Raw genomic sequence first — 16056 nt, 5'->3', positions numbered from 1 at the left:
AATTTCAGTGAAGTACAAATTGCAAAATAGCTTATCAGTGAGATTTTGGAAGCAATTGTTCCCACTGTTGTATGGCAAAGAGGAGAAATTAAACTTATCAAATGCATATCCTCTCTAACACTTGCAGAACATCTTTCATAGCAGGTCTCTTCTGCGGAGCCGCTGCGCAGCAAGAAAACCCTAACTTGAAGCAGCTGAGCAGAGCTTCTTCCCTCCCCTCGGCGGCTCCCCGCATCGCTGGATTCACCATCCTCATAGCCCTGCTCTTCTCTGCTTGTGGTGCTGCAAACCCGGACTCCCATTGGCACACCTCAACCTCCGAAAGCACCCTCCCGGCGATCAGCTCCAACAGAACCACTCCGTACGAGTACACGTCCGACTTTGCACTGAGTTTCAGATTCTGTGTCATCTCTGGCGAATGGTACGGCGTGGCAGACGAGGAAGAGCTGCCGCCGCACGGGCTTGATAGGTCGGGGAGGTCGGCTGTAGACCACTTGCTTCCGAATATCCGTGCCGACATGCTCCGCTTGGAGCTGCTGCTGCTGCTGCTGCTGACAGAAAACAGACGATCCAAGCCGAAGTCGCTGATCAGCGGCTCCATGTCGGCGTCTAGCAAGATGTTGCTCGGCTTTATGTAGCCGTGAACATGCTTCTTATCGTGAAGAAATGCGAGGCCTCTCGCGACGCCCCTTGCGATCCTCAGCCGTGTTTCGAAGCTCAGGTGGAACGGGGACGGCGAGCACGCCTTATCTGTTAAACAACAGTACAAACACTTAATAGAACCAAGTGCCTCCTAAGAGGGAATATTTCGAAAAGTAATTATTTATAACCGCAAAGTTTTAATTATCAAATATTTAAAATATTAAAGATTTGTATAATTGGGTAAGAGTTAAAAACTCAGAGGTGGTACGCCTAAGAAATGACAGGTAAAATACGGGTGGGGGGGAAAAAGTGAATTGAAATACCTAATAATTAACAAATAAAATGATCATTTCATTAGATAAAATCAACTTTAATCAATCAGCTAATCGATGGAAACAACTTTTAAATGAAAATACCTAATAATTAAAAACTTCTTAAAATAAATCTATAATTTCCCTAGTTCGCGGCAATATTTCCATTTAAATGAAAAGGGCAAAAAGGTCCTTACCGGTGAAAGAGTAGTTGTTGAGGCTACCGTTGGGCGCGAAGTCATGGATGAGGAGCTTCTCCTGGGGTCCCCAGTAGAACCCCCGGAGCCGAAGCACATTCCGGTGCCGGAGCTTCGCGATGGCGCGCACATTCGCTTCGAATTCCCTAAACTTCCCCATGCCGCTGCTGCTGTCGCTGCCGTCGCCTCTCCCCTCGCCGATCCGTCGAACCGCGTAGGCCGTCCCGTCGACGAGCACTGCCTTGTAGACAATTCCCCGCTCGGCGGCTCCGACTACATACGCCGTCGCCTTCAGTAGCGTCTCGAGCTCTATCTCCGTCTCTCCGTCGACAGACACTAGTGTAGCCTTTTGCTCTCCATCACCTTTCATTGCTTCCGCCGCAGCATATGCCGACGTTTCTGAGCTCTCTTCGGTGCCATCGCCGTCGCCACTGCCGCTGCAGCCGCAGTCGTGCTTTTTAAAGCAGCATGAAAAGACGCCGCCGCCGAGCTCTTGCACATTTTCCTCGTCGTCGGCGGCAGTTTCAACCTGCTTCGTCTCAATCCCTTCACTCTCATGCTTCCTCTTCTTCACCTGATATATGTACAAGAACACTACGAAGAGTGCTCCGATTCCGACGAAATCTCCAGCGGCGATCGCGAATATAGTAGTCGGCCTGAGCCCCCGTGGCCTTGCCGATCCCCCACCGCCGCCATTCCCAGCTAAGGAATCCGCATTCGGGCTCTCGGGTATCGCCGCAAAGGCCTTGGACACCGGGGGAGTTGCCGTGGCGGCGGAGACATTGTTAGGAGGAGCGTTGGAGAGCGAGGAGGAGATGGCGCATTTCTTGATAAGCGGCGAGCCACAAAGACCGGGATTCCCCGCAAAGGCAACCGCATTCTGTGCGGTGAAAGCTCCGGCCTGTGGAATTGGCCCGGTGAGGTTGTTGAACGAGAGGTCGATCATGGCGTTCGCGGGAAGCGCCGAACCGAGCTCCGGCGGTACCGTGCCGCTTATCCGGTTGTGCGACAAATTCAGGTACCGGAGGCTCCCCGTGCCGAGACCCGGCGGGAGGGAGCCGTTGATGAGGTTGGAGCTCACATCGAACACCTCGAGGGAATCCGACACGCCGGCGGGGAGCTCGCCGTAGAAGTAGTTATTGGCCAGAGAGAGAGTGGTGAGATTGGGAAGGAGCGCGAGCTCCGCGGGGACCGGACCGGCGAGTGCGTTGCCGGAGAGGTCGAGGCGGCGGAGGTGCTCTATGAGCGCAAGCTCCGGCGCGACGGCACCTCGCAATTGAGCATTGGGGAGGCTCAGGCCGATCACTCTGCTGCTGCTGCTGCTGTTGGTGATTGCAGGGAATTCCGCGCAGACGACACCGTTCCAGGAGCACGGGGTGTCGTCGGCGTAGTCCCAGTCGGCGAGCGCCGCGAGGGGGTCGTCGAGGACGGCGTACTTGAAGGAGAGGAGCGATACGCCGTCCGGCGTAAGCGCCGTGATCGAACAAGCCAGTAGGAGGAGGAAGAGGAGGAAAGAGAGGAAGAGAGTGGAATTGAGCATGGTGGTGTTTTTTCTTGTTTTTGGGGAGGGGTTTATGTTGTAGCAAATTTGGGACAACACAAAATGTGTGTGCTTTAGAAAGAGGATTTATGGGGGTGGAATATATGAAGAAGGGGAGGAGGAGGAGGAGGTGGTGGTGGTGGTGTTTGAGGGGTTTAGTTAGTTGTTGAACAAAAATGTGTTGTGAGGAGAAGTGGTGGAGTGATGTGAGGGGTGTGGAGAAATGGAGGGGTTGGGGTGTGGTAATGAAAGAGGAGCAGAGCACAGAGGACATTAAATTTTGAAGGGGATCATTTTAGGCGCAGAAGAGCGCGCCATAAATATTTTGACCTTGAAGAACGTTATAAAGAAGCAGAGGAATAAATTGTATGAGTCTATTGTCGGATCGTTAGCGCTAATAATTAATCTCAAAATCTAAGTGGTTAGAAAAATATAATCAAATTACTTATAGCCTACAGACTTAACGTTCATAATTCTCGATTGTTGTGACTAGGCCCAACTTGTTTCATACTATTTCGAACATGACTCGATCTAATTCAGTCTCACACTATTTCGAACGTGACTCGGCTAACTCTGATCTTCCGCCACAGGATAAGATGTTGGTCTCTTTAACTCGACATCTACGACCACCTAGATTTTTTTACTTTTAAAAAATATCTAAACACTTAATATGTTGACGAGTTTATATGACACATTTATAGTACTTTTTACAGTTATACTTCTAATAGTCAGAAAGATGGTTCTCTTTATCAGTGATTCTACATGAAATTTCTAACCAGTTAATGAGATTTTGTTATTTATGGTAAGTTGTTGGTTGACTTCGTAGTATTTTCGCGTAGAATAACATGGGTGATATATATACATGATATGCAGTTTTTTTTTTTTTTTTTTTTTTTTTTTTTTTTTGACTATTGTATACAAGTAACCTAAAATATCAGATGAAATTTATTAACATATGGATGAAGTTATAAACATCCAGGTGACACCTGGGCCCTAGCATTGACCTTGCAGGGTTAGTGGAGAAGGAAGAAGCTGTTAATGATCAGTAGCTAGGGTTGCTCAGAGACCATGTGACTAGTACTGGAGTGGTTCTGTTAATTACAGCTACAACCACCAAATTAAGGAAAAGTTATTGCATGCTCCTGGGTTTTACCATCTTACTCACAATCCAAATATTTGAACAAATCCGAAGACATGTGCTGGGGTTTTCAACTGGGTATATTTGTAATTATCGCATTTCTTTCTCAATACGCGTAATCCTTGTCATATGGAGAGTTGAGCTCATAAATATTTGTATTTGTAACTTTTTAACCGTCAGATTTTCTTAAAACTCGTCTTAAAACTCATACAACACTATTATCGATGTGTCTTCTTAAGTTTTCTTTGCTAGTGTTGGGCTGATTTTGCGGCAATTTAATGACTAAAAAATTATAAGCATGTTAAACTCTTTCGCTTTTAAAAGTACCGTCGTATGGATTTTGCAAAATATATTAATTGTCTGTAAAAAGAAATCTTTTCTCAAAGTCATCAAAGTATGTATCTTCTTTATTATTTTTCTAATAATTTACTATACATTAGACATGTAATGAACTCTTCACCCAATTAATTCCGTGCTTCATTACCACACATTCTAGGGTGTTTGGAGCCCTACTTTTCATGCTAACTTTTTCAATACTTTTTAAGGCATATTATGCGTTCTCGCGCAAGTATTCGCGATTTGAAACTTGTTAAGCCTCATCACCTAGCATTTTTCCCAATTTGATTATTATTTATGGAAAATCTCATTTTACTTGGAGAAATGTGTTGCGTGTCGTATGTTTTTCTTGTACCAAACCTATTATGTGTTTATTTCCCCAGTTCAAATTATCATGAGTCAAAAACCTAACTTAATATGTAACAATTAACTGGATAATTTGTACAACTCACAAAATAAATGGTAGTTATGATAGTCGAAAACGCTACAGCTAGACTAGGAATCAACAATTGTTTGTGAACTAGTACGCAAATGCTCATCCTTTCATAGATAATAAACTAAAATTGCTTTGAAGTATTTGAATTTGAATCGAGCACTATCGTCGGCGACTTCAATGGTGATGGCAGTTTTCAAAACCAGCTTCTCAGAGCGAAAATTCATCGGTGGTATGTATTTCTTTTGGGTACATTAGCATATGTTCAGAATAATATTTTCTGGAATATGAGTGCAGTTATGCAGAATAGAATTTTTTATTTTATTCCCACCAGAATAAGGATGCAGAAAAAGCAGTAGAATTACTCTGAATTTTGTTTTTCAGAGGAGTAAGTACTCTAACTTGGATGCAGAAGAACATTAGACTTTTGCACCTCTAAACAAAGAATATGTAACTTGCTGGAGAACTTCAGAGACCAGATAGAATGTATGCAGCTTCTCTGGAAAGTGGAAAACCCAAAGACAGATACTCGAAAAGATTACCTCGAATCAGGTATAGCTTTCGGATGCTCGCTACGCTAAACGTATCAACAATTGCGTCGGCTTCTCTGAGGATCGCAAATCGACCTTCCCTGCATTAATCTCCTGAAGAAATTGCAAACTGCAATGCAATGTATACTGATCTCGGAAGGAACAGAGTTCAGCATTAACTAACATAGATACTAAGAACAGAAACAAGAACAAGAATTACACTAGTAAATATTGAAACTTAGAATTAGGGTTATGAGGCTGAGAATGCTCTCATTCTTTGAAATGCTTAGAAGGGGGAAATTCTAGAGTTAAAACTAACATAGAGACTAAGAACAGAAACAAGAACAAGAATTACAGTAGTAAATGTTGAAACTTGAGAATTAGGGTTATGAGGCTGAGAATGCTCTCATTCTTGAAATGCTTAGAAGGGGGAAATTCTAGAGTCAAAAATGACTGATGAATTCAGAATAACTGCAATTCGAGTTAGTGGTTATATACACTTTCAAAGGTTTACTAAGGTTGCTAATTTGTGATTACGGAGATATCAACTTCAAAATAATATTAAACTGCGTGAAGAAGAGCAATCAGAAACTTATGAGAGAGCATAATATAAGGAAATAAATTAGAAAGAAAAAAAAAAATCCTCATCAACTACCTTACCTTATTATTGATGTTACAAACTACTGTAGGGGTCAAAAAAACACCCAACCATACAAAGTTTGGTACCCCCTCTGCAGCTGCTTCATTTTGAAAATGGGTAATTTACCCAAGCAACTTCTTCCAATTATACGAAAATCCTACAATCAGTCTTGAAAGAAACGGTGAAGTCGTAAGTAAAATACAAGAGAGACTTCTAATGATTGTATAATAGGACTTTAGTAGTATCCCGCAGATATGCGTCCATATCGTATCCAGCAAGATGCATTCGCCATGCGAGGGCTTTGGCAGCCTGCTTCCTGTTATCAACACAAAGTCTCTTAAGTAGGCGATTGCCAACTGGTTGCATAAAATTGAAACCTTTTCTCAATGCATAGAGCATAACATCCAATGCCGAGGATAGATCCCTAGTCCTGCATAAGCAATTAATAAGAAGGACGCAGCTTGGCGGAGTAACGTCAATGTCGAGCTCTCTCAGAATGTTAAAAATCCTAAGAGCGTCCTCGACTTTTCTCGCCTGACAAAACCCAATAAGCCAAATTGTGTACGGAAATGGACGAACGGAACCGTGTTTCCGATCCATATCAATTAAGCCTCTTATTACTTCTTCTAACTCACCGTCCTCAAAATGTTTCCTCACCGCTGCAACTACTCCAGCTTCTTGAGGATTTTGGCACTGTTGAGACAAGTAGTTCAACCAGAGGTTCACTGCTTGCGATATTCTCTTCTTCCTACACAAAGTTCTCATGAGGGTGCTGTAGATCGACAAGCTAGGGGTGGACCCACCCCGCAATATATGCTGAAACACCATGAAAGCATCGTCTTCTCGGTGAGCCTTCATGAGCCCATCGATTAACGTCCCGTAAGTGACTGCGTCAGGGGAATGCCCCTTCATTTGAAGCTCTTTGAAGAGCTTCAGCGCCCCATCCGGATTCCCCACTTTACATAAGCCATTGATCAGTATGTTATACGTGACAACGTCGGGCACAACTCCGCTGTCTATTATACCTCGGAGAAGCTTATACGCTTTCAGAACAAGCCCCGACTGACACATCTCCTCGACCAGCCGACGAAGGCTCTCGCTATCGCGGACCTGGTTGGCCCCGTGGGAGAGCCTAAGGAACAGAGAAGGGTTTCGTCCCATCTCCATCTTATAGAACAGGATGCGGGCTTCTTCTAGCTTCCCAGCCTTGCAAAAACCGTTAATGAGCGCATTAAACGTCATGACCGTCGGATAGCACCCTAGCTTCCCCATCTCATCGAAGATTTGCTGCGCCTCGTGAACAAGACCTTCCTTGCACAGCCCGCAAATCATGATAGTGTACGTGGCCGAGTCGGGGAACCTGTCGTTCTGCGAGATCTCCAACCTGAGAGAACGCGCCCGATCAAGATAACCCGCGTCGCAGAGGCCCTTAATGAGAGTGTTATAGCAGAATGTGTCGGGGACTAGACCGCGATTAGACATCTCGCCCAAGAACGCGAAAGCATCCTCGATTCTACCGGCCTCGGCGTGCCCTCTGATCATTATCGTATAGAGGACGACGTCCGGCGCCACATTCCTCTCCAGCATCTCCCTGTAATGCCGACACGCCTCGTCGAACTGCCCCGCCCTGAACAGGCCGTCGATCAAACAGCTGTACCCGCTCAATCCGAGAACGAAACCGCCCTCCTCCCGGAACGACTCCAAATGCTGGAAAGCCTCGTCGATGCGGCCCAGCTTGCAGAACCCGCTCAGCAACGCGTTGTACGTGATGGCGTCGGGGCCGCACCCCTTGCGCCTCATGGAGTGCAAGAGGCCGCTCGCCTCGTCGAGCTTACCGGCCTTGCAGAGGGACGAGAGGAACACGGTGTAGATGGCGGTGTTGGGGGGGATGCCTCGGCCGAGCATTTCGTCGAACAGGGCGAGGGCGTCGTCGGCCATGCCGGCCTTGCAGAGGCCGTCCATGAGGATGTTGTAGGTGGCGCGATTGGGGCGGCAGTCGGACTTGATCATGCGGTTGTAGACGGCCATGGCGAGCAAGACGACGCCGCTGCGGACGAGGGCCCGGAGGAGGGTGTTGAAGACGAAGGTGTTGGGGCGGGCGCCGAAGTCGGGCATGCGGGCGAAGGCCTCGACGGCCTTGGGATGTTGTAGGTGGCGCGATTGGGGCGGCAGTCGGACTTGATCATGCGGTTGTAGACGGCCATGGCGAGCAAGACGACGCCGCTGCGGACGAGGGAGTGGAGTAGGGAGACGAGGGACTCGGTCAGGGAGAGCTCGGCGGAGAGGGAGATGGTGGCGATGGGGTGGAGGAGGAGATGCAGATGATGGGGGTTGGATCTCCGGAGAAGAGAGTGGGGGTGGGCTCTGGCCCATCTCATGCGGTCATGAAGAGCAGAGAGAGATACAGAAGAAGAAGAAGAAGAAGAAGAAGAAGAAGGAGGGACGTCGGGTTGGGGAGGGAGAAAGAATATCGTCCGGGGTGCGGCAGCAGAGAGCTGAAGAAGTCAGCAGGGCAAAATTACACGATTGGTCCTCCAACTAAATATATAATGATACTGTTACTGATAATCCAATAATAATACAAAAAATAGAAATGAGTCTAACTATTATACTCTTATCATTATATATCCTTTTTTATTCATAAATTTTTAACGGTTAAATTTATCTCTTTAATCAATTCCATCCGTTAAATTATACTATTCAACAATCATCCACTCAACCCTAAAAGACCATTATCACCGTAACCGAAAATCACTAATCATCCTAACATCACATTTTTCGTTCAAAGGCCGAAATTTTATGTTTGAAAATTTATGAGTATAAAGGAATCTATAAGTTGCTGTACTCCAAATATAATATTACCTACACATCGGTTATATATCAGCATTTAATAAACTATAAATTAAATTATAAAACTTAATTTAAAAACTTATGTTAAAAATTATAATAAATTAAAATTTTACACGCCTTGTGGTTTGAGGACTAAAAGTGTAATTTAGCCTGAATTACTTTCACACATTATTATTATAATATCATCAATCAAGGGTAAACAGGATATAAGAACAAAATACGATTTCATCCCCACAATAAAAAGATTGGGACAAACGTAAAAGCTTCCACAAAAGTCAAGGGTGATTCTCTGTCTTTTTTATTTTTTTAAACTTTTTTTCTCGCTTTCAAATACACAACAAAAAGAGTCCAGAGGTGTAATACAGAGTACGAAGAACCAAATTTGCATAAGCTTTTCGCCGAGTTTTAACAAAAGTCACAGGATACAGCAAATAATTCCGCATTCGGTGAATCTGATATAGAGAAATAGTTTAGAGGCAAAACAGATAACTAATCTGATAAATTTTTGCACTATCCAGTTCATAAAATTGTGCTTCCTTGGAGCCTAGTTCATACATCCAAACTCTAAATTTCAACGGCCTGGGAATGATTGAAGATGGTGAGCTAAAAGATCAGCAAATTACTATGCTAGCCATCACAAGAACCCCTAAGACAGGTTTCACCTCACCTTCAGTTCCGTTTGAAATGTTCTCGGATAAACCTCTCTGCGTGAGATGGATACTTCTCTCGGATGTATGCTCGAAGACATTTCTGGTATGAGAAATCGATCCAGCCACCGTCATTTCGTACAACAAAGAGGCACCTTGAATATCTGAATTGTGGATGTCTGTCGACCTAAATACAGAAAAAAAAAAAGAAAAGAAACAAAGAAGACAAGTTATGTGAAAGTTCATGTTCAATTTAAAAGGATTTTTGGTAAAACCTTTTTAACAAAATTGGCAAACACTAACTTAAAGTAGTCAATCATGCCAAAAGGCAAGGAAGATGCACAAGCTTTAAAAAAATCGTACATGTATATTAATATTTAACAGTCCACAGCTTAAATCTTTCTAAATTTTGTGGTATTTTCATCCATAACCAATGGATTGAAAATCCCTGCATGAGATGCTGATAATGCAGAAAAAATAAAAAAAACAAGGGAAAGAGAAATAAGGCAGGCACAAAAAAGAACGAGCAACTGAATGTCATCTAACAATGTCACACTGCAGCTCAATTAAATGGGCCCTGAAGTTGCCTTCATTTTCGCTCAAATATTTTACCAGTTTAATTAAGGCACACAACGTGATATTGATTACGAACTACATTTATTCATACGAATCTGTGCAAATAAACAAAATTGTGTGAATATAAAACAACTAAAATACAGGTAAAATGTTATAAGATTGTACAGCTAATATTCAAGAGAAAATATGCAAGATCATGAATTGGGGACTTACCATTACGGAGTTGAGGCCACAACCAATCTTATCCTCTGAATGTGGATGATAGGCGAGAAGCTTTTCTACAACAGCCTTCTGGTCCTCTGCACTTAGATGTTCACCATCCCTGTATCTGCTGCAAAATGAGTCAGTTAAAAGGGTAGAATAAACTGTGGCAGACCATACAACATTGTGAAAATTGCGACTCGACGAGTAGTAACACTGCAGATCTTCCTGGCCTCCGCATACACCGCCTTGAAAAATCTTTTGCTTCAATTCGTAAGCAACCTATAAGCAAGTTTTACTTGCTTGGTTTCCAGATGATCCAACTCCAAGGGAAAATGGAAAATTTACAACCAATTTCCTCATCTTTGCTCAGTCTTCAGAAAATCCTCGACGTTTACCAACAATCAAACTGAAGCATCATTGCACTGAATCATCAGGCAGTGATACTTTAGTTTTTCTCGTCATCTCATGACATCTGTTTTTGTAAAAATTTACAGGTATCACACCTAAGTCTTATGCTTCTCGCACTATGAAATACGTAACTTGGTTGAGTACATTCACATAGTGCGACCGCCTATCACTGATTTTTCATTTTTCGTGATTCCTAGAAGAATGGGACTCCCCAGGTCGAAGTTATCACTTTGCTCCCTAAAAGCTTTCGGTTAATGAGCTGCTTGAGCACAAGCTGCAAAACTTACATATATTTTCCAATTCGCTAAATTCAACTCAAGTCGTCTTTAGCTTCCGTGCCCTTTTCATGGCTTCCGCATTTAGAGTTTAAGTTGCCTTCTTATCTTAAGCATTTTCATTTTTGTAACACACAAAGTTCGTGGAGCTCTCTAGTGCTTCACTTCCATGTTCTGTAGCATAAAGCTTCCCATAACATGCCAAAGTAGTAGATGATTAGTGGTGCAAACCAACAAGTGTAGAAAAAGCTTCATTTGTACAGAGAAAAAAAGCACTTTTTCTACTGTTGGCTTCGCCGAAAAAGAATGCAATCGACATACATATCATATAGCGTGAGTAATCTCAATTGCCACGAAAGATTGCAGAAAAAGGGAGATCGATTCTCCAATCAATTTATCAGGACATTTGAGTCCAGGAAACGCCATTAGAAACCACTGTTTGAGGAATCCGCTTTCTCAAAAAAGGATTACCCGATGACCTACCACCATAATTCTAATTCGAGCTCTCCGGTACCTGTTGGAGTGGAGTATATTCTTGGTGAGGGCGATGATGGGCCCGATGTCGCTAAGGATCTCGGCTTCCTTATCCTTCCACCGGCGAAACCCGGGCTCGTCGGCCCAGGCCTTGGAGAGGGAGGGGGGAGCGGGGCCCTTGGCCCCGAGCGGAGCGCCGACCCCGCCGTCGACGTGCGGCGGCGGCGCTGGCGGAGGGAGGTCGTCGGCGGTGGAGAGCGCCGAGAGGTGACGGCGCGCCGCCCCGAGCGCGGCGGCCCCGGCGCCAGCGCGGGGGGCGCGCGCGCTCCAGCGGAGGAGGAGGAGCGGGGCGCCTCGCGCGAGGAGGAGCGCGGCGGCGAAGGCCATGTGTGATACCGTCGCGTTCGATTAGGCGAGTAAGGACTAAGGAGGGTTCATGTACTAGTACTACCGACCTGTCCGTGTGTATTGTGAGGAAGTGATCTTTGTTTGCGGTGGGAAAGTATACGTACATATGATTTACAGGTGATGTACCAACTAAAGATATTTTGAATCAACAATATGCACCATTAAATATGTATGTACCATTAATTAAATATTATGATTTCAAAATTATAGGTTCAACAACTTAGATTCTTCCACGCAATTAAATCAACTGTGAGACGAACTAATCAAGTGAAATTCCCTGAACTATTATACGAAATGAAAGAAAACATACGAACTTTCCTGCTTGCAGCAAGACACATGAGAAATCCCAGGTTTGATCGAGGATGTTGCTCAAATTTTATTCTTCTAAAGAGTTGATCATTCCCCAATACCTCAGTACAAGGAACGTTTACAAAGAGCGATAAATTAGAACTAAGAGTTGGCATATTTAGCCACCTCCAATTATCTGATACAGTAAAACTTATGCTTGGTTTGATATTGCATTAACAAAATCAGATACAAGAAAAGAGGGGGAGATATAACTGGTTTCCTGAAGCTGGCTGTAAGTTCGGGATCCCAAAAGGTTTTCCCAGTCTTTACTTTTGACACCAAATGTTTACTAGAAAAGAAAATCACTAATCCTTCGATCTGAGAAAAAGTAAATCATCTTTTAACTCTGGATTACCCTGCAAAGCTATCTTCTAAGAATAGCATTTCGATCCCAATGGTAATATTTAATCTTTAGGAAGAATTTCGGTGTCGACAGAAGCTGCCCTTTTCCCAGTGTAGCGCTGAAAAAGAAAGCCAAAGATTAAGAAATTAAACGTGATAGAAAACTAGAAGATTTTCTAATTAATATTGAGCTCGACTTACCTGCTTCCCAAAGGAGAAAGGAACGTATTTGTATTTAATCATATGAAGAATTTGTCGCTTCATTGTGACCGTGAACAACACAAACCAATAGAAAAGTAGAATCGGCCAAAACACTGGCACGTCGAACACACTAAAGAATGTCGCCACGAAAGCGATACATACCGCTTTAGTAAGTGAATACCTGCACAGGAGAAAATGGAAAGTTATTAATTGCACCTAGTTATGAAAGTACAGATAGCTCTAACGACTCAACAGCCTTTGTAAGGTCAATAAATCAATTGACAAAGTGGACTACTACACAAAGAAAGGGCATGCACGACGGCCAAGCATAATCTCTCCTGCCTAAGAGAAACAAATTTCGATGATTAGAAAAAAAGCAAAAGAAAGAAAGAGACCGGTTAAGTTAAAAAATCATGCAGAACTGTTGATAAATTGCATTTGAAGATGCAGCTGGAAGGGCTGTCAGGACACAAAAGTAGCTTAATCAAAGAGTAGAAGCTCAAGCACCACCAACCACTAACTAATCACATAATGACTAAGGCAACTGATCAACTTTTTATTGGAGAAGTGAGAATCTTAATCTTTATATATGCCCATCTTATGTCTTTTCTAGTAGAGAACTTAAAACTTGAGATTATTTTCCCTCATTTCAATAGTCATCCGCTTATGAGAAAGAAATGCCAAGTGACACGGTAAGGATGATAAAACTATTGGTTAGATATGAGAAAGCATCACCAGGATAAGGATGCTATAAATTACCTAGTATTAACAAGGACAAGATAGAACCTGAGAATGGCATTAGAAGGAAATATGAGATTAGACTTTTTCTTGTGATGTAATCTTGCAGTTTGTTGAACTTTCCACTCATTTTCTCCCATTTAGTGGTTATTTCGGCTGGATAACTTGCATGGTAAAATAAAGCCAAAATAGAATTGCTAATGAATTCTAATTTTAGTCATCGTTTATATCCATTTATAAAACCTACTTTGGTCGACCATAAATTTATTTTTGATGAGACAAATTAATCAATTAACTACCCAACTCAGGCAAGCATCCCAAACAACAAGCAAGCATCAGACAGTGTTTACAAATAACATAAATTTCTTTTCAGAAGTGGCTGGAATGATAATGCACCAACAGATTTAGACATCAACATAGAAAATAAGCAGACAAGGACCAGATAGATTAGTATCTCCATCAAACCAAACAACCAATATTGTAAAAGAGCAGCTAAACAGCATGACTAATAATAAGACATTTTTAAGAACATAAAATCAATAAATCAACGATGTACAAAGGTAGCTAACTAGGATCACAACTACAACAACATTTTGTAATGAAAAGCTTCTAGCAGACCCCGTTTGGAAATGTGGTGCATTGTCTCTGACACTTTTAAGGGCCTAAAAATTCCCCATCGACTCTGACACTTTTAAGGGCCTAAAAGAAATTTAGAACTTCCCTCCTTTGATGCTCAAATATTGTCGTCGGAATCACCCTGAGAGCACGTTACACCAAATGCTTCTCTGGTGCCAACATTATTTCATAGCATTAGAGAAGAAAAGCTTGATAATGGAAGTGTTTAGACCCTCTAAAGAATCAAAGCATTAGTGTTATGGGCAACATATATTTCCTGATTAGGCCTTACAAGAGGTTGCACATCCTAAGCACAATGATAATAAGCAAGAACATACGCATTTACACGAATTTCAATTCATTAAAATTCCAAGTAAACGCGGATGCAGAAACAGGCTTAATCTTCAACTCTCCTGACCATCTTTACGCCTATTAATTCTATTTCTTTCTGCCCATCATACTCCATGTAGCAAAGAGAGTTAGCAACACCAGGAGATCCGACATAGAGCTGTCGTTCCTAAACTGAAAAATCGTCCTCACAAGAAAGAGAAAAGATAACATAACTAATGTTAAGATGTAAGAACACCAATATCTATTCCAGGGAGAAATCAATACCCGGGCCAAGCTACAAAGTTTTCATTTCTACGCCAATTATTCAGCTTTCAAGCAAATCCCTCCTAGATCTGCCGATATCACATAACTCCCACAAACTGCAAGTACCCTGGAATGCTCAATCCGCATTATCATGTCCTGGTACTAATCTATTTAGGTCAAATCACCAATTTTACCGCATAAAAACCCTAAACTTATAAACAAGAACATCAAATCCTTCCTCTGCCCACCAGAGATCACGCATCAAACAGATCGAAAGAACCGATTTTGAAGGGGTTACGCACCAGAACTTGAACTCGGGGAGGCGGCGCACAAAGGGGCGGAACTCGTCGGAGGAGCGCGTGGGGAGCGCGGGGCCGTCGCCGAGGCTCTCGACCTCGGGGTCGACCTGGGGGGAGAGGAAGGCGATGAAGAGGTTGAGGACGTAGATGCCGAGGGCGTAGGAGACGATGTAGAACCCCTGGGCGAACCAAACGCGCACGGCGTAGACGAGGGCGAGGGCGCCGAGCCCCACCCACCGCCGCCCCACGTGCGGCGTCGCCCGGTCGAGCAGGTGCTGGTACCGCCGCGCCGCCTCCGCCGCCCACGACTCCATCGCCCCCGCCGCTCCGCCTCCTCCTTCCCCTCCTCCTCCTCCTCCGCCGCCGCCGCCGCCGCCGCCGCTGGAGGGATCCATCATGGCGTCGCCTCCTCCGTGCGATCCCCTCTCCTTCGCGAGACGAGGTCTCTCTCTCTCTCTCCCCCTCTCTCTCTCTCTCTCTCTCTCTCTATCTCTCTCTCTCTTCGCTTATTGGCGTTGTCGAATGAATGGAGAGCCTCGAAATGGGAAAAGGGGGAGACCCGTGGGAGTTATCATATATAGCAAAGAATGGAGATTAGATTATTATATATATATATATATATTAGATTAGAGAGCGCAAACGAAGGGCGATGTGCATCTATCTTCTGACTTATCTTCCCAATTTTTCTAATTTAAGTTTCACTCTTTTTTTCCAATTAATTTTTTTTTTTACCTCCCTTAAACTCTATTTGTTTTTTTACTTTTGTCCCTTTCCTCTTTTTAATATGTCCGTCAACGGCATCAAGCCCAATATTACCATTCTTATCTTTGTATTTATAATTATCTTGATTTAGTATATAATGTTTGCTGTCTATTTTAGAATAAAAATGCATTAACCATTAGATTTTAGGCCCTCAATCAAAATAAAATCAATTGAGTTCGATAGTTGTTATTTATTTTAGTGAAAACAGATTTTAATTTGCATTCAATTCTAGAATCGGAATGGTCCCAGCAATTTATAGTTCAATCTAATTTTGAATTTTTAATTGGTAAATTATTCAAAATTTTCTTTTACTTCATAAATATCCCAATAGTTTGTTTTGGTTTTCATTTCAACAATAAATTCAAAATTGTGAATGATATATTATTTTACTTTTTACTCTAATATAATCAAATTTTATTTTATTTTATTTTTCAATTACGAACCGAATGTGTCCTAACATCGGCCTAAAATATGGTATTGATTAGACCCGTGCAAAGTCCAACCGGGTCAAATTTTCAAAGCACTGGGGATCCGACCCGGTCAACCCT

The 16056-nt window shown here is 43.1% G+C and overlaps 4 protein-coding genes across 5 annotated transcripts; all 4 read right to left on the bottom strand.

The window, feature by feature from the left end:
* Positions 98-3174, bottom strand: LOC109720023 (probable LRR receptor-like serine/threonine-protein kinase At4g37250). The gene is made up of 2 exons (XM_020246883.1): positions 1151-3174; positions 98-750 (listed from the first exon to the last, which is right to left on the bottom strand). The coding sequence occupies exons 1-2, from the start codon at positions 2688-2690 to the stop codon at positions 98-100; spliced, it is 2193 nt and encodes a 730-aa protein (XP_020102472.1). The 5' UTR covers positions 2691-3174.
* Positions 5738-8313, bottom strand: LOC109720746 (pentatricopeptide repeat-containing protein At1g79540). Its single transcript, XM_020248040.1, has 2 exons — positions 7912-8313; positions 5738-7735 (listed from the first exon to the last, which is right to left on the bottom strand). The coding sequence occupies exons 1-2, from the start codon at positions 8143-8145 to the stop codon at positions 5981-5983; spliced, it is 1989 nt and encodes a 662-aa protein (XP_020103629.1). The 5' UTR covers positions 8146-8313; the 3' UTR covers positions 5738-5980.
* LOC109720336 (protein DCL, chloroplastic) lies at positions 8973-11741 on the bottom strand. Of its 2 annotated transcripts, XM_020247385.1 has the most exons (4): positions 11242-11741; positions 10054-10171; positions 9285-9451; positions 8973-9196 (listed from the first exon to the last, which is right to left on the bottom strand). In XM_020247385.1, the coding sequence occupies exons 1-3, from the start codon at positions 11586-11588 to the stop codon at positions 9287-9289; spliced, it is 630 nt and encodes a 209-aa protein (XP_020102974.1). In that variant the 5' UTR covers positions 11589-11741; the 3' UTR covers positions 8973-9196; positions 9285-9286. The 2 variants fall into 2 exon arrangements, with proteins under 2 accessions (XP_020102974.1, XP_020102975.1); XM_020247386.1 differs by having other exon boundaries at positions 8973-9451; positions 10054-10168; positions 11242-11722.
* LOC109720335 (protein RER1A-like) lies at positions 11961-15314 on the bottom strand. Its single transcript, XM_020247384.1, has 3 exons — positions 14750-15314; positions 12501-12681; positions 11961-12418 (listed from the first exon to the last, which is right to left on the bottom strand). Exons 1-3 carry the CDS (start codon positions 15142-15144, stop codon positions 12362-12364), a joined length of 633 nt encoding a protein of 210 aa, XP_020102973.1. The 5' UTR covers positions 15145-15314; the 3' UTR covers positions 11961-12361.

The sequence above is a fragment of the Ananas comosus genome, linkage group 14 (assembly GCF_001540865.1).
Source record: "Ananas comosus cultivar F153 linkage group 14, ASM154086v1, whole genome shotgun sequence".
Taxonomy (NCBI): Eukaryota; Viridiplantae; Streptophyta; class Magnoliopsida; order Poales; family Bromeliaceae; genus Ananas; species Ananas comosus.
The sequence above is the reverse complement of the archived record's forward strand: the minus strand, read 5'-3'. Positions and strand labels throughout refer to the sequence as shown.